General features: G+C 37.9%; 1 protein-coding gene across 3 annotated transcripts in view; it reads left to right on the top strand.

The window, feature by feature from the left end:
* Nucleotides 1–24,558, top strand: part of PRPSAP1 (phosphoribosyl pyrophosphate synthetase associated protein 1) — a 37,390-nt gene that overhangs the window by 6,727 nt on the left and 6,105 nt on the right. For 2 of the 3 annotated variants that reach the window (XM_021002489.2, XM_021002490.2), the window contains 6 exons: nt 5,732–5,784; nt 9,655–9,721; nt 17,089–17,261; nt 18,556–18,671; nt 19,170–19,225; nt 19,831–19,976. In XM_021002489.2, the coding sequence (XP_020858148.1) occupies nt 5,732–5,784; nt 9,655–9,721; nt 17,089–17,261; nt 18,556–18,671; nt 19,170–19,225; nt 19,831–19,976 (611 nt within the window). Of the gene's footprint in view, nt 1–5,731; nt 5,785–9,654; nt 9,722–14,213; nt 15,210–17,088; nt 17,262–18,555; nt 18,672–19,169; nt 19,226–19,830; nt 19,977–24,558 lie in introns of those variants that run through there. The other variant, XM_078155928.1, reaches the window with a different exon arrangement.

The following is a 24,558-nucleotide window of genomic DNA, read 5'->3' as shown; positions in this document are numbered from 1 at the left end:
TAAATCTTGTGAATCCTGACTTCCTTCTTAATACTTGAATGCTTTCTTTCTGCTCCTAGTGATTTGTGAATTTTTCTCCCTCAGTCTGTTTTACAGGTCAGTTGTTTTTGCCAACAAACTCCTAAAAATCTGAATGGACTGAATAGAAACCACACAAGATAATGCTGTAATTGCTATAAAAGAGAGAAAAACTTGGAATACAATAGTCCAAAATGTAAAATATAAAGATTGACAACCAAGCACCCTACAAAACTAAGCATAACCCTACAGAGAGAAAATGGCCTTTAATAAAAGAGTACTCTTGATATGATAAGAGCTAAGTAGAAATTCTGAAATGAAAACACAGTGGTCAAAAGAAACTAAATAGAAGCCAATTACTCCATGAGGCAACAGGAAATATTAAAGTAAACAGTCCAGGAATTCTAATTGAATTTATCCCAAGTCATGTTTTTCTTTGAAGCTTTGTGTGTAGCTGTTTTAAAATCATTATTACCTCCTCTTCTTTTGCATTTATGTCCTGAACCTCTTTGTCATCGTAATAGTTTTCTATGATGGAATTTTTTTTTCAATTTCTTCCTATTTCCTATCTTTGGACTTGATGCTAAGACTGGACACTGGAACATTTCTGGGAGGAAGGTCTGTCCTGGTCCTGATGCTTTTGCTGGGGGCATTGAATGTTGTATTTGAGAATCTCAGGGATAGGTTGGGGATGTGCCAGATTTCAGTACTTTCAAAGTCAGCCAGTTGGTCCCAGTGCCCTTATATAGGTCTGGGGCTTCCTCTTGCCCTGGTATACAACCTCTCTCTTCCTCTGGAATGCTCTCTGTGTAGCATGTTCAGCACTCCTGACCAGACCCTTTTCCCCAGTGTCTACAGGCATTTCTGCTTCCTTGTACCAGAAAATAACTCCCTGTGGCTTTTTTTTTTTTTTGGATTGCCAGTCAGGATTCAGTCTGGTGTGTTTTTTAGATCTGTTTAGAAGAGTTGGCAAGGAACTCACTTCCTCCTGCTTTAACATCTTAGATCTACTTCCCATCCGTTCTTTAGGATTAATTATTTATTTTTGGGGGCAGCTTGGTGGCACAGTGGATAGAGCTCCAGCTTTTGAGTCAGAAAGACCTGAGTTCAAATTCATCCTGCCTGAGACACTTGACACTTACTAGCTGTGTGACCCTGGGCTTAACCTCAATTGCCTCTCCTCCCTTCCCCCTCCCTCCCCAAAATTATTCTTTGATTTTGCATCTTAATTCCCTTTTTGGTGTTTTGGTTAGTAAAGTATGCATTTGATATTTTGCTTTTCTGTAGTTATGTTTGATGTGTAGACATGTTGTGCAAAACTGTTTCCCTTAATTCTATCCTGGCCCCCACCCCCATTTTTTCTATTCTTTCTTTTGACCCTGTCCCTCCTCAGAAGTATTTGCTTCTGATTACCCCTTTCCCAGTCTGTCCTCCTCTCTATCATCCCCCTGCTCTCTTGTCATCCCCTCCCCCCATTTTCCTGTAGGGTAAGACAGATTTCCATACCCAATTGAATGTGTTTGTTATTCCCTCCTTAAGCCAAGTCCTATGAGAATAAGATTCACTCATTCCCTCTCACCTTCCCCTTTTTCCCTCCACTGTAAGAGACTTTTTCTGTTTTTTTGTGAGATAATTTACCCTTCTACCTCTCCCTTTCTTCTTCTCTGTATATATCTCTCTCATCCCTTAATTTTATTCTCCAGATATGACCCCTTAATCTTCAACTCACCCTGTGCCTTCTACCTATCTATCTATCTACATACATAATTTTCCCCCTCCAACTACCCTAATACTGACAAAAGTCTCATGAGTTATAAATATCATCTTTTTGTGCAGGAATATGAACAGTTCAACTTAATAAGTCTCTTGATTTCTCTTTCCTGTTTACCTCTTCATGTTCCACTTGAGTCTGTATTTGAAAGTCAAATTTTCTATTCAGCTCTGGTCTTTTCATCAAGAATGCTTGAAAGTCCTCTATTTCACTGAATGACCATTTTTTCCCTGAAGGATTATACTCAGTTTTGCTGGGTAGGTGATTCTTGGTTGTAATCCTATCTCCTTTGCCTCCGGAATATTATATTCCATGCCCTGCGGTCCTTTAATGTAGAAGCTGCTAAATCTTGTGTTATCCTGATTGTGTTTCCACAGTACTTGAATTGTTTCTTTGGCAGCTTGTAATATTTTCTCCTTGACCTGGGAACTCTGGAATTTGGCTACAATATTCCTAGGAGTTTTCCTTTGGGGATCTCTTTCAGGAGGAGATCTGTGGATTCTTTCAATTTCTATTTTGCCCTCTGGTTCTAATATCAGGGCAGTTTTCCTTGATAATTTCTTGAAAGATGATGTCTAGGCTCTTTTTTTGATCATGGCTTTCAGATAGTCCAATAATTTTTAAATTCTCTCTCCTGGATCTATTTTCCAGGTCAGTTGTTTTTCCAATGAGATATTTCACATTGTTTCTAATTTTTCATTCTTTTGGATTTGTTTTGCTGTGTCTTGATTTCTCATAAAGTCACTAGCTTTCAATTGCTCTATTCTGATTTTTAAGGAAGTATTTTCTTCAGTAATCTTTTGGACTTCCTTTTCCATTTGGCCAATTTTTCTTTTTAGGGCGTTCTTCTCCTCATTGGCTTTTTGGACCTCTTTTGCCATTTGGGTTAGGCTATTTTTTAAGGTGTTATTTTCTTCAGTATTTTTTTGGGTCTCCTTTAGCAAGCTGTTGACTTGTTTTTCATGATTTTCTTGTATCACTCTCATTTCTCTTCCCAGTTTTTCCTCTGCTTCTGTTACTTGCTTCTCAGAATCCCTTTTGGGCTCTTCCCATGGCCTGGGACTGATTCATATTTTTCTTGGAGGCTTTGGATGTAGGAGCTTTGACTTTATTGTCTTCTGGTTGTGTGTTTTGATCTTCTTTGTCACCAAAGTAAGATTCTATGGTCTGACTCTTTTTGTGCTGCTTGCTCATGATCCCGGCCAATTACTTGAGTTTTAAACTCTTTGTTAAGGTAAGAATCTGCTTCCAGTGTGGAGAATGTACAGTCCCAAGCTTCAGGGGTTTTGCGAGCTGTTTTCAGAGATACTTGTAGGGACCTGTAAATTTTCAGTTCTTGCAAGGTGGTTTGATAAGGGGTGAGGTGTTTAACTCCTTTCCTGGCCTGTGCTCTGGTCTGTTAGTGACCACAAGCACTCCTTTCTGTCCTGTAACTGTGAAGGTTTCCTCTCCACTGCCACTACAAGCTCCACCACACCAGCACTCGTCGTCGCCCCAGGACCCAGCCTAGAACTGTGACCCAAGTGCAGCACGGGCAAAGCAAGAGATTCCTGCCTTAGCACTGGCAAAGAGATCCCTGCAATCCCCCTGATCAGCCACTCAATTCCCACTCAGTCTGTGGGCTGGAAGCTCAGGATGCAGCCACTGCCCCGGAGTCTGTCCTCTGCTTTCTGGAGCTGGCTCTGACCTAGCTCTTCTCTCACAGCAGAAACAGACTTTTCCCACTGACATTCTAAGTTGTCTTTGGTGTTTGTGGGTTCAGAGGTCTGGAAGCCACCACAGCTGCCTGAGATTCAGTCCTCTGAGGTCTGCTCAAGGTTTGCTGAGGCCTGGGCGCCCACACCAAACTTCGCTCCTCTTCCCGCCCAGCCCCATATACCTTTCTGGTCAACCATCCAGGTTGTCTTGGGCTGGAAATTTGCCTCATGCTGTCTTTTTTGTGGGTTCTGCTGGTTTAGAATTTGTTTAGAGCCATTTTTTATATTTTTCATAGATATTTGGAGGGGTTTTGGGAGAGAGCTCAGGCAAGTCACTGCTTTCCCTCCGCCATCTTGGCTCTGTCTCCCATGGTCACTTTTCATAAAGGTACAGTGCACAACTTAGTGAGATGTATAGCTTGGTAGATACTTTCTGTTTTAACTTCGCCCAATATCTGGGCAGTTTTGAAAATTCGGTAGTTCTTGAAATATGGTATTTGTGTTTTGTTTTTGTTTGACCTTAGTTTTCAGGGAGTTTGATGGTTCTTAAATCTTCTCTTCTAGATAGTTTGGCCACCCTCATCCTTCTTCCAAAAGAACTTGATTTCTATTGCCAGGATCCTGTGCTCTGATAAGTGAATTTTTTCTCATATTTTTGCTATTTCATGGAGTTTTTGAGTTTTGAGTGCTCCATTTTTCAGAATGCCTACTATTTGGATAAGTTTTTATCTATTTATTCTCTTCCCAGTTTTTCTCTAACGTTTCATTTTTGTATCTTTGTTCCTTCCTGGCACTCTTAAAGTCCTTATGAATAATTTTTTTTCTTTGAAACTCAGCTTTTACTTGTACATCTTATCTATTCTCTTCAGGTTTTACCTCTTGGACTTTAGTTGGATGTGTTGGGTACACTCTTTTTGACCCTGTCCCATCTGTAATCTATATTTTGGATACCACTGCCGTTCTGCCCTTTCTCTCTTGTTAGTGACCTGTGGAGACTGGCTCTTTCCTCCTCTTTTCTGACAGGCCAGGACTGAAATCTGGCATCATGTCTCCTTTACTGGAGATTGCTCAGGCTGATCTGAGACCTCTTTCTGGGGCATCCTCATTCAGTTTGTCTGCTGGCATCAGTCTTTTTTATCTGAGCTCGTGCTGGCTTCTCTGGGATCATTCTCCCATTGCCTGCAGGCTCTAAGCGTGTTTACTGTAATTTAGGCAGGTTTTCCTTGCAGACTCTACCTTTCAGCACTTAGTGACTTTTGGCCTATTTGCTGGGGCGTGTACTGCTTTCTCTGATGCAACTCCTCCCAGAGCCTACAGGCTTCAAGCCTGTTTTATCAGACTGCGCTGGCTTCTCTAGTACCTACCCCGTTCCAACCTCTGCCAGTTTCTGGCTCCTTTTTTTGAAGTTCTGAACTGGGTGGAAAAACTGGCTTCTGTTTTGTCTGTTATTCTGGGTTTTTCTGTTGGCTTTTTTTTTTCTTAATCATTGCTTCATCTGGGGTCCTTTTTACCTCTTTCTTAGTAAGGTGTGTAAGATAATTTGGTTCATCTATAACCCTTTACATTACATCTCTTATCTGGAATTAGAGGCCAAATTCTCGAAGCTCATCCATGTCTGGTTCTTGTGTTTCCCGTTCAAAATATTGAATGGAAAAGCAGTTTTGTTCTCCAGGACTTGTTCTTAGGGTACATCTAGCAACAAAATCAGTGTTAATTCTAAGTCTTACCTGGAAGTAGCTTGCTTATTTTATTCTACCCTCCTATACATCAGATGGGAAAATACAAATATTATAGACATACTGTTGGACTGTAGCATAAATGCCTAAATTGTCTATACTCTGACTCAGAAATACTGCTGTAGGCACATACCCCAAGGAAGTTAAAAATAGAAATAAAACTCACATATACACCAAAATACTCATAGCAGTTCTTTAGTGATAGCAAAGAACTAGATACAAATAGATACTTATCGACTGGGGAATGATGTAAGAAAGGTGGTACAAAAATGTAATGGAATATTATTGTACCATATTAAGCCATAAATTAGGAAAGATTCAAAGAAGCATAGGAAGACATGAAATGATGTATAGTAATTAGAGCCAGGAAAATAATGCCCTCAATAAGTAACAATGTAAATGGAAAGAACAGAAAAAGAAACGAATGTTGTACAATTATGGTGACTACACAACTCTAGAAGGAAAAAAAACCAGAAAAATTATTAATCTCCGTTTTTTTCCTCCTGCAGGCGTCTTGGTGCTGAGTTGGGAAAGTCTGTTGTATACCAGGAGACAAATGGAGGTGAGAATTTTGCCTTTATTCACTAACTTAGCTTAGTTTAGTAAAGTTTTGTTATCCAACATTTTTCAGAAGCCACTTAGAATCTTTTGCATACAGATAATTTCTTCTTTTTTAAAAAATTTTATTAATTTGTTTTGATTTATCAACAATGACTTCCATATGCTTTTGAGTTTAAAATTTTTCTCCCCCTTCCTCCCTGCCACCCTCCCCAAGACAGTGCACAATCTGTATAGGTTATACATTTACATTCCTATTAAACATATTTTCACATTAGTGAAGTTGTAAGTAAAAATTAAAACCAATAGGGGGCAGTGAGGTGGTGCAGTGGATGGAACACCGGCCCTGGATTCAGGAGGACCTGAGTTCAAATGTGGCCTCAGACACATAGCACTTACTAGCTGTGTGACCCTGGGCAAGTCACTTAACCCCATTGCCTAGCCCCCCCCCAAAAAAAAATTAAAACCAGTAGGAGGAACCATCAGAAAGAGGAAACAAAACTTAACAGAAGAGAAAAAAATGATAGCAATTCAACTTCCATAGTTCTTTCTTTGGATATGGATGGCATTTTCCATAATGAGGCCTCTGGAGATGTCTTAGATCTTTGTATTGCTGAGAAGCATTAAGTTTATCAATATTAGTCATTGTACAACGTAGCTGTTAATTGTGTACAACGTTCTATTGGTTCTGCTCACAGAGAGTTTCTTCTTTGACTGTAGGGATAAATAAGATCATAGATTTAGGGCTGGAAGAGACTTTTAAGACCAGTCCCCCCTCATTTTACAAGTAAGGAAACTGGGTCTAGAGAGGTGAAGCTCTTTTTTTTTTAAATTTAGGTATTTGGGGTTAAGTGACTTGCCCAGGGTCACACAGCTAGTGAATGTGTCAAGTGGTTGGTCTGAGGCTGGATTTGAACTCAGGTCCTCCTGACTTCAGGGCCGGTGCTCTATCCACTGCACCACCTAGCTGCCCCTCAAGGGGCAGCTCTTAACCAAGGCCATAGACATGGTAAGTTGGCAGAGCCTGGATTTAGGTTCCATGCTCACCTGTCCCTTATATTGCCTTATGATGCATACCACATGGAAGGAGGTTGTTTTGATGTTACTGATTTTTATTGGTTACTGTGTATTTCCAATGTAAGAAAACTTCTCTTCCTTTTTTCAGTAGAAGAAGAAAAGCAAGCTATCAACAACCATATAAAAAATACTCCAAATCTCTAATTACAAATGAAGTACAAATTAATACTTCAGGGTTATACCTCCTGTCATATTGGCACAGATGACAAGAGGAATACAGAAGTGAAGTTATATTTGTTATCTTTTTATTTTTACATCACCCACATTTCCTAACACATTCCATCCTTTTACCCCCAGAGAGCAATCCCTGATAACAAGGGGAAAAAATAGTTGAACAAAACTAACCAACACATCAAAAAGGTCTGCCCTGATGGATCTATAGTGTCCTCTTCTCTCAGACAGAGAAGTGGGAGGAAGTACCTTTTCATATCCCTGGAGTCATTGTAATTTCACAATATTCAGTTTCAATTTCTTGTTCAAATTGATGTTTTAATTATTGTGGATATTGTTTTCCTGGTTTGATTGCTTCATTGAAGTCTTCCCATGCTTCTCTGTATTCATCATCTTTGTTGTTTCTTAAAGTATAGTAATAAGCCATTACATCCATCTACCACAATTTGTTTAGCCATTTCTCGGGAGATGGATATAATTTATTTCTAGTTCTTTGATATTACAGAAAGTGTTGCTCTAAAGAAACTAGCCATTTTGTGAGGAGTTTTGAGAGAAGAGGTACATAAATACACTATCATTGATGGAGCTCCAAATTTAATCATTCGGGAAAAAAGTTTGGAACTGTGCCCCAATGTGAGTAAACACTACGTGCCCTTTGAACTAGGGATACTACTATAAGCCATATGTCCCAAGTAGGTCAAGGACAGGCAGAAAAACGGATTGTGTTCAAAAAGAGAGTAGCAATTTTTGTTGGAAACAAAATAGGTTTGAGTCATTTGAAGAATAGCAGAACAAATTGTATTATGATTTTGTCAAATAGAATTACATTCAGAATTATGAGTGGGTTCAGAAAACCTTTATGATTTGTTTGTACTGCAGCAGAGTGAAATGATCAGGCTCAGAGATTAGTTCATGCATTGGCATCTGTACTATTGTCAAGGAAGAGAACTTTAAAAGATTTTCAGAACTCTGATCAAAGCATTGAACTAACTATATTGAATTCAAAAAAGACTCTTGGTAAAATACGCTTCCTACTTCTTTGATAGAAACTATAGGCTAGAAATTTAGAATGAAATATGCCTTGTCCTCTGTGGCCGATGAATTGATTTGTTTTGCTGAACTCAACAAACTTGTTACAAGTGAGGGCTTCTATTCAGGAGAGTAGTGGGCATCATTGGTTAGTTAGATAGTGATAGATAATACAAAAAAGCATCAATGAAACATTTTTTTAATACAGAGGGAAAGTGTGGAAGGCATCATAAATAGCAACTTTATTTCTACCTTGTTAATTTTGGGGGGGGGGTGGGGGAGAACCTTGTTAATGTTAATGTATAGTTTTTAAAACCATGTAGCACAAGTTCACGATGTTTTATTCAGTCTTTTCTTGTTCTTTGTGTATTGAAATGCTTTTATTTGTTGATGGTTAAGTTCACAGTAAAAAAGAAAAAAATTCAAAAACCAAGAAGAAATTAAAAAGAAGAAGAAGAATAGATACCTAGCTATTTACCTTCCCCAGCTGCTGTAGAGGCAACACCATCCTCCCAGTCCCTTAGGTCCACCACCTAGGAGTCATCCTGGATTCATCACTGTCTCTTACCCCATATTCAAGCTGTTGCTAAGGCCTGATAATTTCACCTTTGTAACCTGTCTCAAATACATCCCCTTCTCTTCTTTGACACTGCTACCACTCTAGTGCAGGCCCTCATCACCTCACACCCAGATTATTATAATAGGTTGCTTGTGGGTGCCTGCCTCAGTTCTTCCCTGCCCCAAACCATCCTCCATTCAATCCCTAAAGTGATTTTCCTAAAACATAGGTCAAGAACCAGCTAGATGGCTCAGTGGATAGAGCACCGGCCCTGGCGTCAGGAGGACCTGAGTTCAAATCTGGTCTCAGACCAGACACTTGACACTTAACTAGCTGTGTGATCCTGGGCAAGTCATTTAACCTCATTGCCTGGCCCCCCAAAAAGACTAAAACATAGGTCTGATTATGTCACCACCCTATTCAGTAAATTTTGGTGGCTTCCTGTTGTCTCCAAGAGCAAATAAAAATGCTATGGCATTCAAAGCCCTTTCTTTATAACCTAGCCCCTTTCTGCCTTTCCAGCTTTTTCACTCTTTACTCCCCAACATGTATTCTTCAATCCAGTGATACTAGTCTCCTGGCTGTTCCAAGAACAATACACCTATCTCTCAGCTCTGGGCATTTTCTCTCTCTGTCTTCTGTGCCTGGAATGCTCTCCCTCCTCTGCTCCAGTTACTGACTTCTTTGGCTTCCTATAAGTCCTGACTAAAATCCTCATCTTCTAGAGAAAGCCTTTTCCGATCCTTTAATTCTAGTGCCTTCCCTCTGTAATTATTTCCTATTCATCCTGTATATAGCTTGCTCTTTATGTATTTGTTTGCATGTTGTCTCCTCGTTAGATTGTAATTTCCTTGAGAGCAGGGATTGTCTTTTGCCTCTTTTTATATTTCTGCTACTTAAGCACAGAGCCTGGCACATATCAGGCATTTCATAAATGTTTGTTGATTTTAAAAAAACCTACTTTTTACAATATACTTTTAGCTGTGTTATTTGAATTATAAGCTATCTGAGTTTAAAATGTTTTCCCTTGATTTTCAGAAACAAGAGTTGAAATAAAAGAATCTGTTCGTGGTCAAGATATCTTCATTATACAGACAATACCAAGGTTAGAGCTCACTTATATGTCTCTTTCCTTTCAAGGAACTTCTGTATAGTATTATGTAAATACTTCTTCCAAAATAGAATTTTTAGGTTCAAGTAATGTGTGTGCTTATTAGTATAAAATCTGCTTCCCTGAACAGTTCCTTTCAGTTATAGGAATTCTGCTGTGGGGCTTTTTGTTGGATACTGTGCCCATTTGTCTGTCCTGCTGTTATCAGTGGATCTCTGTTTTCTCAGAACTAGCAAAACAATGACACCTCTTTCACCTCTCTTACTCCAGATCACCCTTCTTCTAACCATCACTGATGTTCTGTGCACATTGGACAAGTGCGAGGTGCCACCGTGTGAATTTACATGCTGGGGATAACAACATTTCTGTTCCCATTCAGGGTCATGTCTCCATACCATCTAATGCTTTCCCTCATAAAACATTTTAATTTTTATTTATCCTGGAAGGCAGCATTTTCAGTAATATATCACCAGTTGTTTAAATTTTAAAAGAGTTTTTAAATTACAAACAAGAGTCATTAATAAGAAGAAATCCAGTTTGACTGAAGCATTTATTAAGTGCTTCTTATGTGCTAGGGGCTAGGAGTACAAGTACAAAATAAAGGAGAAAGAGCACCTTCCCTGAGGCAGGGGTTCTTAACCTGAAGTCAGTGAACTTGTTTTCAAAATATTTTGATATCTATATTTCAACACATTTGGTTCCATTGTAATCCTGTTTTCGGTATTTATAAACATTATTCAGAGAGGCCAGTGAAACAAAAAAAAGGTTAAGAACCCATGGGCAAGATAGCAGCTGACATTTAAATAGTGATTTAGGAGGCCAGACTAGATCACCTAACATCCCCTCGTGCTCTGATCGTTTTGATCCTGTGATGCAAAGATTGTCTCTAGCTTTTTCATTTTATGTAGTTGTAATCAATATGCATATAGTTCTGGTTTTGCTGAGTATCTCTTCATATAGGTCTTTCCACGTTTCTTTCATATTTATTTTTGTTATATTAGTAATAATAATGATGATAATAATAGTAGCTAACATTTGTGTTGCTTACTATGTGCAGGGTCCTTTACAAATATTATCTCATTTGATCCTTACAACAACCCTGGGAGGTAAATGCTGTTATCACCCCCATTTTACAGATGAGGACACTGAGGCAAATAGGGATTAAGTGACTTACCCAGGGTCACATAGCCAGTGTCTGAGGGTGGATCTGAACTCAGGTCTTTCTGACTCCAGCCCCAGTGCTCTTCTATCTGCTATACTGCCATTTATTTAGCTGTTCTCCAGTTGGCTGTTTTACAGCGTTTTGTTTTTGCTTTTTTCCCATATCATAGAGCAGATGTGAATATTTTCGTATTTAAGTTATCAGGGAATAAAATTCAAATCAATAATTTGGGGGTTGTGTTACCTTCCGATTAATGTATTCATTCAACATTTTACACAGGTGCTTGGTAAAATTGTGCTAGGCCCTGGTGGAAATATGAAATAAATAGTCTCATACATCTTAGTCTCTAGAGACCTTTTGTCTCTAAATGGCCTTGATCAGGTTATACATTTCAGGAATATTTTAATTCCTCCTGTCTTCTGAGTACTGAAACCAACATGGCAAAGGCCTGTACCTCCATATGTTCTTTAACCAGATTACTTTTCCTCTGATAGTTGAATTTAAGTGAAATGGAATTAATGCAATAGGTTTCTGTACCTAGTTGACCTCCCAGCTGTTTGGTACTCAGAGTATCTATCTTTTTTGTTTTGGTTTCATTTAAGTAAATTTAAGCAACTTTAATGCACCCATCCCAAAAGCTGTACTATTTACATTAATTGCATGTTTGCTTCTGGGTTCAAACTTACAGAACTTCTATCCAAGGACCAACCTCCCTAAATACAAGAGAAGCTCATCATCTGTAGGCTGGCCATTTGGTGATGAATTCTTGAGCCTCTACAACCCAGAAAACAACCAAACATGTCCACAGTCCTGTTCCCCGCCCCTTCTTCCCATTCCCACAGTGACAGTGATACAGTGATGGAAAAGGGATGGTGTGTGCCAAGAATCACACCGTTTCTAGAGTCTGTAAACATTCACTTAGCTGTTATACTTTGAATAGGAGATTCTCATTCAGTGACCATCAAGGAGATAAAGCGACTTAACCATCTTGACATTCTTCTAAAAGTAAGCCAATAAAAGATGTCATCAAAGAAATGTATGACCAGCAAATAGAGAACCCTTAGTGAGAACATGAAATAATGGATAGACAGAACATGTGCTCTTCATTGAGTACCTGTGAAATAGAAGACACAAGGAAAGATTTTTAATAGTTACATGAGGTATTAGGTCACGTTAGCATATGTTACTTTGCTTAGCCACTCAATTATGTATGAGGTGTTTCCAAATTTTCCACTGTTAGGATTACTGTGAATATCTTTGTATAAATTACTTGTTTCTTTTAGCACCTGACATTGAGATCCAGTTCAACAAAGTACTTCTCTAAGTATACCAGATGCTGTAGAGGGCTCAAAAGGCTATCTCTCCCTCAAGGTTTCTTTATCTGGACTAAAAGTGGCAGTTAGGTGGCTCAGTGGCTAGAGCACTGGGCCTGGAGTCAGGAACATCTGAGTTCAAATGCAGTCTCATTACATAGTTATATGACCTTGGGCAAATCACTTAACCTTTATTTTCTTTAATCCGCTAGAGAAGGACATTAAAAACCATTTCAGTGAACTCTTTGCCTAGAAAACCCCTTAATGTGGTCTGAAAAATCAGACATGACTCAACAAATAAATCCTGTAAGGTTTCTAAGACCCTGAATCATTTAACTGTAATTTCAGTAATATTTTGCTATTCCTGAACTGCTTTGGGCAGTTAGAAGAATAAGTTATGCTGCAATTGATCTGTGCCTATGTGAGTTCTTGAAACTGTAGCCGTTACAAGTTAGTATTTGTAGTAATCTTGACATTAAGTTTAAAATAACAAGAGCTGGTAACTAGGCTGAATTTCTCTTTAGTGTAAAACTGGAACAGCATCAATCGTGATATTTAAGGGTGAGTACCATAGGACATTAATTTAAAGCTTATTCCCTCTATACTTCCTGTCTCTTGATAGTCCTCCATATTGAGCACCTAAGAAGAGCTTTGATAGTTAAATGTCGGAGACAAAATCCATCAATGTCCTTCAAGATGGGCTGTAATTTGTTTTCAGTATTTTAATGCCTTCTTATGTCATTTTTGGTTTTAATCTTGATGAACCAAGTCGGTAGCATGAATTATATATTTACGTTTAACAAGCATTTGCATGTTTACTACATGTGAGGCACAGAATGGGTTGTGGTACAGCCGGTAACTAGCAGTATGACCTTGGGTGATTCATTTAACTCAGTTTCTTTACCCATACGGGATTGTGGGCTTGATAATTTCATACTCCCTTTTACCTCTGAAATTCTGTGAAATTCATAAGGCTGCTCCCTTTTACATACTAAATGGTCCCAAACTGCTATAGTTTTTGAATTCTTAGTCTGGGTTTTTGTTTGTAGTTTAGAGATGTCTTTTACCTTTACAGCACAGTTATTTCCTATTTTAGGTTGAACCTTGTCTTGTGAGAAAAACAAAATAAGCAACATCTAAAACAGACTGTCTGATGTCCCTCGCCAACAAAATGTCGACTCTGGGTGGAGGCCAGGAACTTTGTTACTTTTGTCTTTGTTTCTGCAGGTCTAGCACATGGGTGGTTGATAGATGTTTATTGATTGTTTCCTCATGTTGAGCTGTCCTTGCATGCTTGGTATGAACCCAACTTTGTTATGCTGAATTGCTTGTTTTCTAGATATATTTCTCTAGTCTGGAGGATTTTAATTTTTTTTTTTGCATCAGTATTCATTAGTGAATTCTATAATTCTTTTTCTCTACTTTGTTTCTCCTTGGTTTGAGTAACAAGACTATATTTGCCTCAAAAGAGTTTGGTAGAATGCCTTCTGTCTCTGAAAATAGTTGAAAAACTTCATTTGCCCGTGGATTTTTTTTTTCCTTTGGCAGTTCTTTATAGCTTGACACCCCCCAACCCCAGATTGAGCTAAATCTCTCTTGATTTTTTTAGTTTGAGTTTTTAAACTTTTATAGACACTCATCCTTTTCCTTTGATTTGTGTTTTGCTGGTGCATAATTATTTTAATTATTTCTGATCATTCTTTTTTATTCCTTGCTTCTTAGGGGCTTGTATGTATTATACTTTTGTTTCCTCTCTTAATGGATGCTGTGGCTGTGCTGCCTCTGGTAGAAACATAATCTTTCTATAGGTCTTCTAATTGTTGCTTCTGACACCCTTCAGCCTGGGAAATTGAGAAAAATAACATTTCGAATTTATGTGACAAATGTCAGATTTACAAAAAATTTGTATCAGTCTTGTGAAGCAGTGTAAATAGTATAATCCTCATCATACAAAGTAGAAAATAATAGTTAACATTCTTATAGCACTTTTAGGTTTACAAAATGCTTTTACATCTACAATCTCTGACTCACTCAGAGTTTGACAGCTATTTTGTATTTATGATTTTTATGGGGTTTTTTGGCATATATTTGTATATGTACCTGTCTTCTCTTTAGAATATAAGTTCCTTTTGGGGGGCAGCTAGGTGGCACAGTAGATAGAGCTTGGTCTTGAAGTCAGGAGGAGCTGAGTTCAAATCCAGAATCAGACACTTGACATTTACTAGCTGTGTGACCCTGGGCTTAACCCTGATTGCCTCAACCAAATAGCAAAAAAAAAGAGAGAGGATATAAGTTACTTTCTAGCAGGGATTGTTTCATTCTTTGTATTTTTAACTCCAGTACCTATGTTTTCCCTTCCTCCTTTGTTCATACTATTCCCTTAGAAATTTTTTTTTTTTTACCTCTCTATCTCATGAATTCATGAGATAAAGCCCAACACAAGACCTCCTGTGTCTGGTCTTGTGCCTGTGGTAACAACCCCCCCTCCACTTGAGCTTTACATAGCACTTTGTTTATACCTCTCTGAGGCATATTTTCTTGTTGTTGTTCAGTCACTTCAGTTGTGTCTGACTCTTCATAACCCCATTTGGGGTTTTCTTGGGTACTAGACTGGTTTGCCATTTCCTTCTCCCAACTCATTTTACAGATGAGGAAACTGAGGCAAAAGATTAAATGACTTGCCCAGGGTTACACAGTTAGTGTCTGAGGCTGGATTTGAACTCAGGTCTTCCTGACTCCAGCCCCAGCCATTCTATCCAGTGGGCCACCTAGCTGCCCCAGTGCACTTAGAAATTAGTATCCCTGATGCACTGTCCTTGTAATATTGTCTGTGTTTGGGTCTTACCCTCTCCTGTTACTTATGTAAATTCCATGAGTGCAAGGACTCATCTAAACTTAGATTTTCTCCAGCATCTTCTCTAGTAATCGACATACAAGAAGAACAGATAATAAATATTTGTTGAATTTGAATTCTCTGGAGAGGGAGAGTCTCATATCAACTAAAAAGGTAAGGCAGTGTCTGAAGGAACAGGCAAAAATACATTACCAGTAGAGAAAGGAATATGCTAAAAGGTCCTTGTTGTGTTTCTCCCCTTTGAATGTGGAACCAATTAAAGTTGGGGTGAGCTTATGCAGAGAGTAGCAATCCAGAATCATTGTTAACAGGATATAAATTTCTTTGTTATCTTTGGTCCTTTTTTCCTTTTGAGAACAGATCAAAATGTATATGAAATGGTAACAGCAGATTTGAGAACTTTCTCATTCAGGACTACAGTATAATTGGGGTTGGTTTCCCCCTGGTGGATGATCTGGTGGTGGCAACTAAATAGTAGTAACCATGTGGTTTGGAGAATGACTAAACAAATTGTGGTGTGTGAATGGAATACATTCACGTGTAGGGAATACAGTGTAAGAAGTAGCAAATGGCATTCAGAGAAACGCAGGAAAAACTGTATGAGCTGATAATAGAATGAAGCAAGGTAAACCAGAAGAATAATATATACAACTCACTGGCATAGAGGAAAGCATTAGCTTATGGCAACTGAATTCTGGTTCATTGCAATGTTCAATCTTAGTTCTGGAGAACAAGTGATAAATCAAATCTCCCTCTCAGTAAAGAGGTGGGGGACTGTGGGCACAGAATATTGTAGGTGCTGTCTGTCTGGCTTGGTCTCTGCTTTGTCTGGTTTAGTGGTTTTTGTTTGTTTTTGTTAAAGGTTGGAGTGTGTATCAAGTGAAAGCTGTATAAGAAAAGAAATAAGTAGATAAGTAGATTTTCCCTTGGATTCAGAAGAAAAATGAGATGCTGGTGTTATTCAAAGTAGGAGCTGTGGTTTGACCCTAGGGTATGTGTGATCATCCAGTTAGAGGTTGACTATTGCTTTGATAACCAATCATAGTTCTTATCTCTAACGTAACCATATCTACCCTTATCCTCAATCCTTCTCCACTCAGTACCCACTTCTTAGCTGAATATGTACGGGTATTATTGGGAAAAATTCATCCCTACTTCTTGTCCTCTCTTATTATAATCTTTGTGGCTGCAGAGGGTGGATTCTGTACTTGAGGACAATGACTGTTGGTTGAAGGCCCTGCTCTCCTCTTTTCATTTGAAGTAGGACAGAATGAATCACATGGATTATGGTCTTGAATCACAGATGTCATTACATTCCCCCCCCAAAAAAAACCCTCCCCACTTTCAGGCTTCCCTGTTAGTGTTGAGAGTACTACCATGCTTCTAGTCATCATGGTTCTCACAACCTTGTTTCTGACTCCTTACTTTCTCTTATTCCAAAAACCATATGTCCAGTCAGTTTCTCCAGATCTTTGTTCTACCTTCACATTTCTTACATCCTACCACTTCTCTTTTCTTCCAGCAGCTCAAACTTTTACCATCCGAGGGTTAGAAATAAAAAAATAAAGCTTATCCCTTAGAAAGAACAGATCTTTGAGCTCAATTGTGATAGTATTTTCGTTTTTCTTTTTGGTGATTATTTTTTTGTTCTTGGTAAAGATAGTTCAGGTGCTGTAAGACCTGAGGATTGTACAAGCAGGTGGCTGTTGGTGTCTTGCAGAGAATCCAGTGACTAGTGGGGTCTGAAATGATGCCCACAGTTAGAAATAACGCTAGCAGTCCTAAAAAACTAAACATAGTGTCCAAGGGCCAAAGGTTGGTGGCCGTGTTGTAAAGTTAAAGATTCAGAAATACTTAGCATGAACTGCTAAGTAGGTAGGGCTGGTGAATCTTCCTTAGAGCCCACATGAACAGATGAAGAATTATCATGTAATAGCTTAGCATCTGGCTGTTTTGATTGGTCAGGAATTAGAATGTTTTGCAGGTTTAAAAAAATGAAAAGAATTCTAATGGTCAAATTTTAATGTTTTAGAGATGTGAACACGGCTGTTATGGAGTTACTGATCATGGCCTACGCACTCAAGACGGCCTGTGCCAGAAATATTATTGGAGTCATCCCTTACTTTCCCTATAGCAAACAAAGCAAAATGAGAAAGAGAGGTTCCATTGTGTGCAAGCTCCTAGCTTCCATGTTAGCCAAAGCAGGTAAGTACAGTCAAAAATAGAAGAATTTTATATTGCTTTACTTTGTTCTTGTTTTTTAGGCAATTGGGGTTGAGTGACTTGCCCAGGGTCACATAGCTAATGTCAAATGTTTGGTCTGAGGCCGGATTTGAACTCAGGTCTTCCTGACTCCAGCCCCAGCCATTCTATCCACTGCGCCACCTAGCTGCCCTGTTCCTTCACTTTGGCACTCTCATTATTGAAGGTGGATCAGAACCAGGTATTCAGATGTGAGACCTTCCTCATTACCCTTCCCCTCCTTTGTGTTTGTGTATGTGTAGGTATACATATACACACACACACACACATATATATATGTATATATATGAATAAATAAAGGAACGAATAGATAAATGAATAAAGAGAATAAAGGAAAGTGAGCTTTGCTGGTTATTTGCATAGGATTAGTCCCTTGCTTGGCTTCTGTAGAATTTACATAGGTTTCTAGTGGTAATTTTGGCACAGACTCTTCTTTTTTCTCTCCACCAACATGTTTCTCTTGAATTTTAGTCTTTCGATATTAGTCTTGTCATTCTGCTAGTCTTTTTACATTTTGGCCTGGCTTTATATATTTGCATTTCTTAATTTGCTAATTCTGTTCCTGTCCAAATTGTTTTTCTTTCTTTTAATAGTTAATAACTGAACTTTTAAAAAAGCAAACAAATCTCTTTCGTTCCATATATTCCATATTTCTGGTATTTCTGATTCTTTTACCAAGGTAGCTTGTTTTCCCAGCATTATTTTGCTTTCATGTTTATCAGTCATCTTCTATGTCAAGACAGGCAGAAATAACAGAATTTATGGTTAAACTATAAATCACTTTGTTTTTGATGTTTTCATTCTGCTATTTTATTTTCCCAATTTGCTATTCATTCCAGCACTGCTTCACATTCTTTCTAATTATCTTTTAGTCAAACTGTTGTCATCTACATCTCTTAGTGTTTCTGTATATATTGACTCATTATTTAAATTTCTTCTTTTATCTTCTCTGTTCTTTGCTGAGTTTTCAGGAACAAGTTCAAACAAACCCTAAGTAGGAGCAAACTTATTTTGCTTCTCAGTTCGGCCTGGTGCATCCTTTGTGTCAGTAATTCTGATTGAGGTGTGATGTTTAAAGGACCTGGGTGTAACTGACTTGTTGAAGCCACCTTTGTTGAGCTGCCAGCATCACTCGCCACTCTTTCTCTCAGGGATCCTTAGTTAGACCACAGGATGTTGTCCAGTGTATCGCTATTTGTAGGTGAGAACATTTTAATTTTTTGTTTTAAAATTTCAGGTTTAACACACATTATAACTATGGATCTTCATCAAAAGGAAATACAAGGCTTTTTCAGCTTTCCCGTGGACAACCTTAGAGCATCACCTTTCCTACTTCAGTATATCCAAGAAGAAGTGAGAAAACTCTCCTCTTACGCCAACTAGCAAAAACATAGTAGTCCTCTGTAAAATATTGTGTTACTTTGCTCTTTTTCTGATGTAGGAGTTGAGCATCTAAAAGGCAGAACAGATAATGTTTCGCACAGAGGTCTCTTCTAATTATTTGAGTAAGGCATAAGCCTCCCCATCAACAAGCCATGTGCATAGCATCATGTTACTTATAAGACAAAAAGGATTGCCTTTTCATTCCCTTTGGTGATCTGTTTACTCTTTCCATGAATTTGACTATTTTTATCTCAAGTGATATAACTATAAGGTGGAGGGTTTTTTGTTTTTGGTTTTTTGGGCTGATTTTAAATGGCCAATGTGTTTTAAAGGTTCTTTAGTTGTCCCAGTATGTTGCTTTGTTTTGTATCACGTGATTTTTTACATCTGATTTTTTTTTTTATCAAATTCCGTGACTAGTAATATCCAATGACATTTTTTTTATTCTTTTTTTCCTTCTCAATCCAGATTCCAAATTACAGAAATGCGGTCATTGTAGCCAAGTCCCCTGATGCTGCAAAAAGGTAAATAAGTCAGAAATGTATGAGGTATCTCTGTTGCTCCCTTTATTGGTATCTAACTTCAGTAGAACCCTGTGGCTCTCATACCCTAGTCAGTCAGGTTTTGTTGATGTAAGGAAGCTTTTTTCAAATTGGCACCTGCTGTTTCTACCCTTTAAATCATTATTATTTATATTCTTTTGAAGAGAGCATTACATTCTTCAAAATTCTGAGGAAAAGGAAAGCAGCTAAAACAAGAAGCATTTTTCCAACTCTTGTTGTTGTTTTCAGAATGCTTCTGATTGCTCACCTCTTTCCCATGGGGGAGGGTGGGGTGGTCATTGTGTCATAATATTGAACAAAGTACAACATTAAAAGGAATTTAAGCGGAGCTTATTAATAAACCCACAACACTGTTAATGTGGTTTTCCTATGTAGTACCAAAAGACTCCACCATCTTCATAAGATATCATCAGATTGAAGGCCAGGCCATACTTTTTTGTAAATATTGAGTATGTTGGCACTTAATGTGGTGTTAAAATTCATTGGAATGTTTTTCTTGGTGACAAGTCAGTATTGATGAAATGATTATCAGGGTTCTTCATGAGTATTCTTGGGTTTTCTCCTAGGGCCCAATCATATGCTGAGAGACTTCGCCTGGGTTTAGCTGTAATACATGGAGAAGCTCAGTGTACAGAGCTCGACATGGATGATGGACGTCATTCTCCTCCAATGGTCAAAAATGCCACTGTACACCCTGGTCTTGAGTTGCCTTGTAAGATTATCTTTGTTTTTACGTCTTTTGAAAGGCATTATTTATGTAAAGGGCTCTGAACCAAGACATCAGGAGACTTTAGTTGTTACTTTGCTGGGCCTCAGTTTCCTCTTCAGTGATTTGAGAGAGTTAAGATCTTTATGGTCCTTTCCAGTTGTATGGTTTTATCACTGTCAGTAGCCCTATAGTGGGAAACAGTAAACCTGTTGTTAACATAAATGCAGCCTTGGTTTTACCACCATCTAATATACATTTGGAAGAGGTATGACATGAGCCAATAGAGACAACATTTGGTACTTTAAGGATAAGATATTCAAAACTTTAAAATGAAATAATATAATGGAAGATTAGAACTCTTAAGTTTTTTATTTTAGTAAAATGGGCAGTTTTTAAAAGAAGGGGAATTGTATTAAATGAAAACTGGAGCCTAGTGACAAGGTGACTTTTTCCTACTCATATTTTAGTCTCTGGCAAGTATAGAACAGGCATAGCCTGTTTCATGGTGTCCAACATCAGCCGGCAAGTAATGCCTTTATGTTTTCATAGCAAGGTCCTGATTACTAAGACTAAGCAATCCCATGGAGTGGGCATCATTTAAGTTGACACTATTCACAGTTATAATTATTTACATATTAGATTTGGTCATCAGTTTCAACCCAGTGGAAATTTACAAAATCAGTTTTTGAATCATTTGAACCAACCATAACTTAATAGTAAAAGTTTCTTCACCATGCACTTCATTTCCACTTTCTTTCACTGATTTAAATAAACTTGAAGATTTGTCTGAAGGATTACACTAAGAGGAATGCATTTTTTTATTGCAACCTTCAATTGTAGCTGAAAGACTCTATTTTGTCCTTAGAATACTTGCAGTCCTTGTAGTTGTTTTGCAAACCACAAAAAACCAACCAAACAACCGACGGAAAAAAAAACAACCCTGGCAGACTTTCCTTTTCCACGATACTTGTTGAAAGCGAAGTTATCTCTTCAGAGGCTCTTTAGTGTTTTGTTTTGTTTTGTTTTGTTTTAATTCCATATTGCTCCTGTTCTTTTCGTCTTTGCACACTACGGACAGTTTTCACTTTACATAAGTGGACTGTTCCGAAGACCTCTGTGTAAAAATGGAGGGATATAGGAAGGGAGCCACACAGCAAAGGGGGTTGGGCTGTACACGATTCAAGGACAGTTCGAGCAGATGTAGAAGGGCTGGACGGGCAGGTGTGTGGAAGAGAGCAAAGGTCAGGGTCTCTCAGGAAGACACCCCAATACAAATTCAACAACAGTCATCTCTCTACTTTTCTGCTTTCATCTGAAGAGATTTGGGGCAGGGGGGGAGGTTGGGAGAAGGGGTGGGAGACTGCAAAGCACCAAGCAGAGGAGTGCAAGAGCAGACAGAGCACACAGTACTATACAGTCAAGTTACCATAGGTGTTTTGTTTTTAGTTTTCTTTTGGAGTGAAAATTTCTTTCACAGTTTTCTATGTGAAAGTCAAATTTGCCTAATGCAATTTTGTGTAAATCAAGAACTGTCTGTATAGACTTTTTAGTTAAGTCTGCTTAAGATAGTTTAGTAATCAGGAAGAAACAGGAACATAAGGAATACCCACCATTCTGATATTTTTGCCATGTAAACGTTGATTTGTCTCCACACATTCTCAACCTGGGAGAAATCTTTCATGGAAATACAAATGAATTCATTTACAGAAAGCAAAGTTCATAGTGGTGATGGTAATAAGTTTTCTCCCCCTTAACATGACATGGGTTATTACACATGATGGAATTCTGTTTTGACTGGTTTGACTCAGGTACCAGCTTTCCAGAGCATAGCATAGCTTAAAGATGATATGTCTTGACACATTTGCACAGGTTGAAAAGTTCCCAAAAGTATAATTTTGCAACATGTGGAGTTATGTTTTCCAAAAATTAAGTGTGCTTCAGTACAGTTGTTATTTGGTGTGTTTCGGTGAGATGAGTACACACTTAAGTAACCAATGTGTTTATTATGATACTGCGCTCCCTACAAGAAGGCAGTTGTTTGAAATAGCATATGTAAATTTAGTAAAATGTTCTTGCCAGGCAATAGTTTGTCATTTCTTTCTACATGTGTAGACCTGCGTGAGACATCACTGTAGAAGAGCACTTTATTTGGATTTAGAACCTGCATTCAAATTCTGAGAGCCTTATTTTAAACCTCATTTCATATAATTTTGGATTATTGAAATATTAAACACTCTGACTGAGTCAGAATTATCACATGTGAAAGATAGTTCAGCTGAGAGCTTTGTGATAACTTTTCTCTTCCTCCTATATTCCTGTCCTTAACAAATCTGTGTTGGTAATGTGATCAGCCATTAGTTTGGCTCTAGAGAGGCTTTTGATTTAGTGTTAAATAAATTTACCTGAATCTTTCTCTCTTCCCCCTCCCTCTTCTCCTTCTCTCCTCCTCTTCTCTCCCTTTTGGGTTCTTATCATTGGATTTAAGAGATTCTTCTTTTGCTTTTTGAAGTTATAAACCCACTGTGATCTTTTATTCTTTTAAAGAGTTAGTTGCCCCAAACTATGCTATAATAAAAGGCTTCCAATCTTTCTTTTACTTGATGTATATACAGTCACTGGAAAAGAAAGGCTAATGTTCCTGTTCTTCAGATAGGTTATATGGCAGGCTATTCTCATCCTAAAAAGAAGAGTTGTTCCAAAATCTGCTTCTCAGATATTGTGCTCACTAGCCACGTTGACTCGGTTTTGAATGCAGCACATATTTGATACAAAATTAGATTGGAATGTTGTACTTCATAGCAGTCTTAACAGTGCAACCTCTACTTACTTATATGTAAAGATAGTTCCCATCAGAGAGAGAGAATAAGAAATGTAAGCCTTTCACCATTAATATGGATCTGTCTCAGGTATGGCAGTCATTGATTGGAAAGGCATTGCTTAACCTTAGAACATTGCTTTGTTCAGAAAAGTTGCTATTCTAGTAACAAGTCCTGCCGAAAGAATGAATTTTTAGGTAATGGTATGTTCATGTTTATAGAAATGTCACCTCCACTTATCCCAGGAGCTTTACTTTTTCTCCATGACAGCCTTTAAAAGTTTTTTTTATTGAGTAATGGCTAGAGGTCATTTCTAATTAAAAAAAAACAAAACACGACTAAACCTTTTGTGGACTGGTCTAGTTCATTATATATATAGTGGTAAATTTGAGTTTACAGAAGGGGGTGATATTGGGGCCCATTCATTTTTATTCTGCCTTTTTCTGACGCTGTGGCCTGTTTTGAATTAAGTTTTAACTAGGGGTCTGTTCTTGTCTTGTGTTTTCTCTATCTTATTTAGCATCAGACTTTTGTTGGGTATAGTTTTCTATTAAACTATAAATACACCACGTTGATGAAATGAAAAAACTTTTTCCTCTTCATCTTCTAATACATAGCAAAGCTGGTATTTTAATCGTCCAGTCTAATCCAACAAGCATTTATTTGGCTCTAGTGAAGGAGCTGTGATGGGTTTGTTAGAGTTCTTGATCCTCTGGGTAACTAAGGACCCAACTGTGACTCACATTTTACTGGAGGCTGGCTTACAAGTGCTACCTTAAACTCCAAAATTAGCTTTGTTCTTTAAATGGTGTGTTTTTCTTAATGAAATGGCAGGATAGAAGAAAGCTTTAAAAGAAAAGCTTCTGGTGGTTTAGTATTTTTTTGCCCATGGCATTTCTTTAATCCTTTACCACATCATTTAAAAAAACTATTAATATCTGTTTCAGTTATTAGGGAGAATTTTTTTTTTAATGTGAAATGCCTAGTGGTTCCCTCCACTCTTTTTTCTTTATTTTTGGTTATGTTGATGCTTTTTTATATATAACACTTATTCTACCCACTTCTAAAGTTTATTTTAAATAGTTTTTAGAATCGTCTTAACCAATTTTGTCCAGTGTTCCTTTAAAACACAGATAAATTCAGCTTTTTGGGAGGAAAACATTTGGTCACAGACCTTTTCTTTTGCTTCCCACGCTGTTATTGAATTTCAAAAACTGTATATTGAAGGGGAGTAGAAAAGATTATTTTTTTAGGCAGAAACTGACCACGAAGTTGATATGTTTTCTGTATCATAGTAGAACAAAGTTTTACTTCTGCTGGCATTTGATGTGGTTATGGGTAGATACTGGCTTGCAATTTCTTTCTTTTTTTGCAGAGGAAAAAATGATCAAGAAAAAGGATCACATCTCTTTAGGAGGCGGGTAGGTCAGCATAACCACCTACCTGTGTGGTTTATCTTAAACACAGAATTAAAGGAAAGACAGTTTAACTGCTTCCGTTGATAGCTTTTCCCTTTTGAAAATAACATTAATGTATAGGAGCTTTGGGGTTTCTTGTCCTAGAATACAGGAAATAAAATTAATATTGGTATTTTTTTTTCTTGAATTGGGAGTTAGGAAATATCTTAAATTCACCAATAAAATAGTTGTTTCTTTTTGACTCGTTTACAATCTGAGTTCAACAGACTTCTGTTCACTGAGCTGTAGAGTAAAATGGGCTTGGATTCAACTATTATAATCTCTTTGGTAGTAAGAGCAGAACCCCTAAAG

This window comes from Phascolarctos cinereus, unplaced genomic scaffold, assembly GCF_003287225.1.
Source record: "Phascolarctos cinereus isolate Bilbo 61053 unplaced genomic scaffold, phaCin_HiC Scaffold_5;HRSCAF=322, whole genome shotgun sequence".
Taxonomy (NCBI): domain Eukaryota; kingdom Metazoa; phylum Chordata; class Mammalia; order Diprotodontia; family Phascolarctidae; genus Phascolarctos; species Phascolarctos cinereus.
The sequence above is the reverse complement of the archived record's forward strand: the minus strand, read 5'-3'. Positions and strand labels throughout refer to the sequence as shown.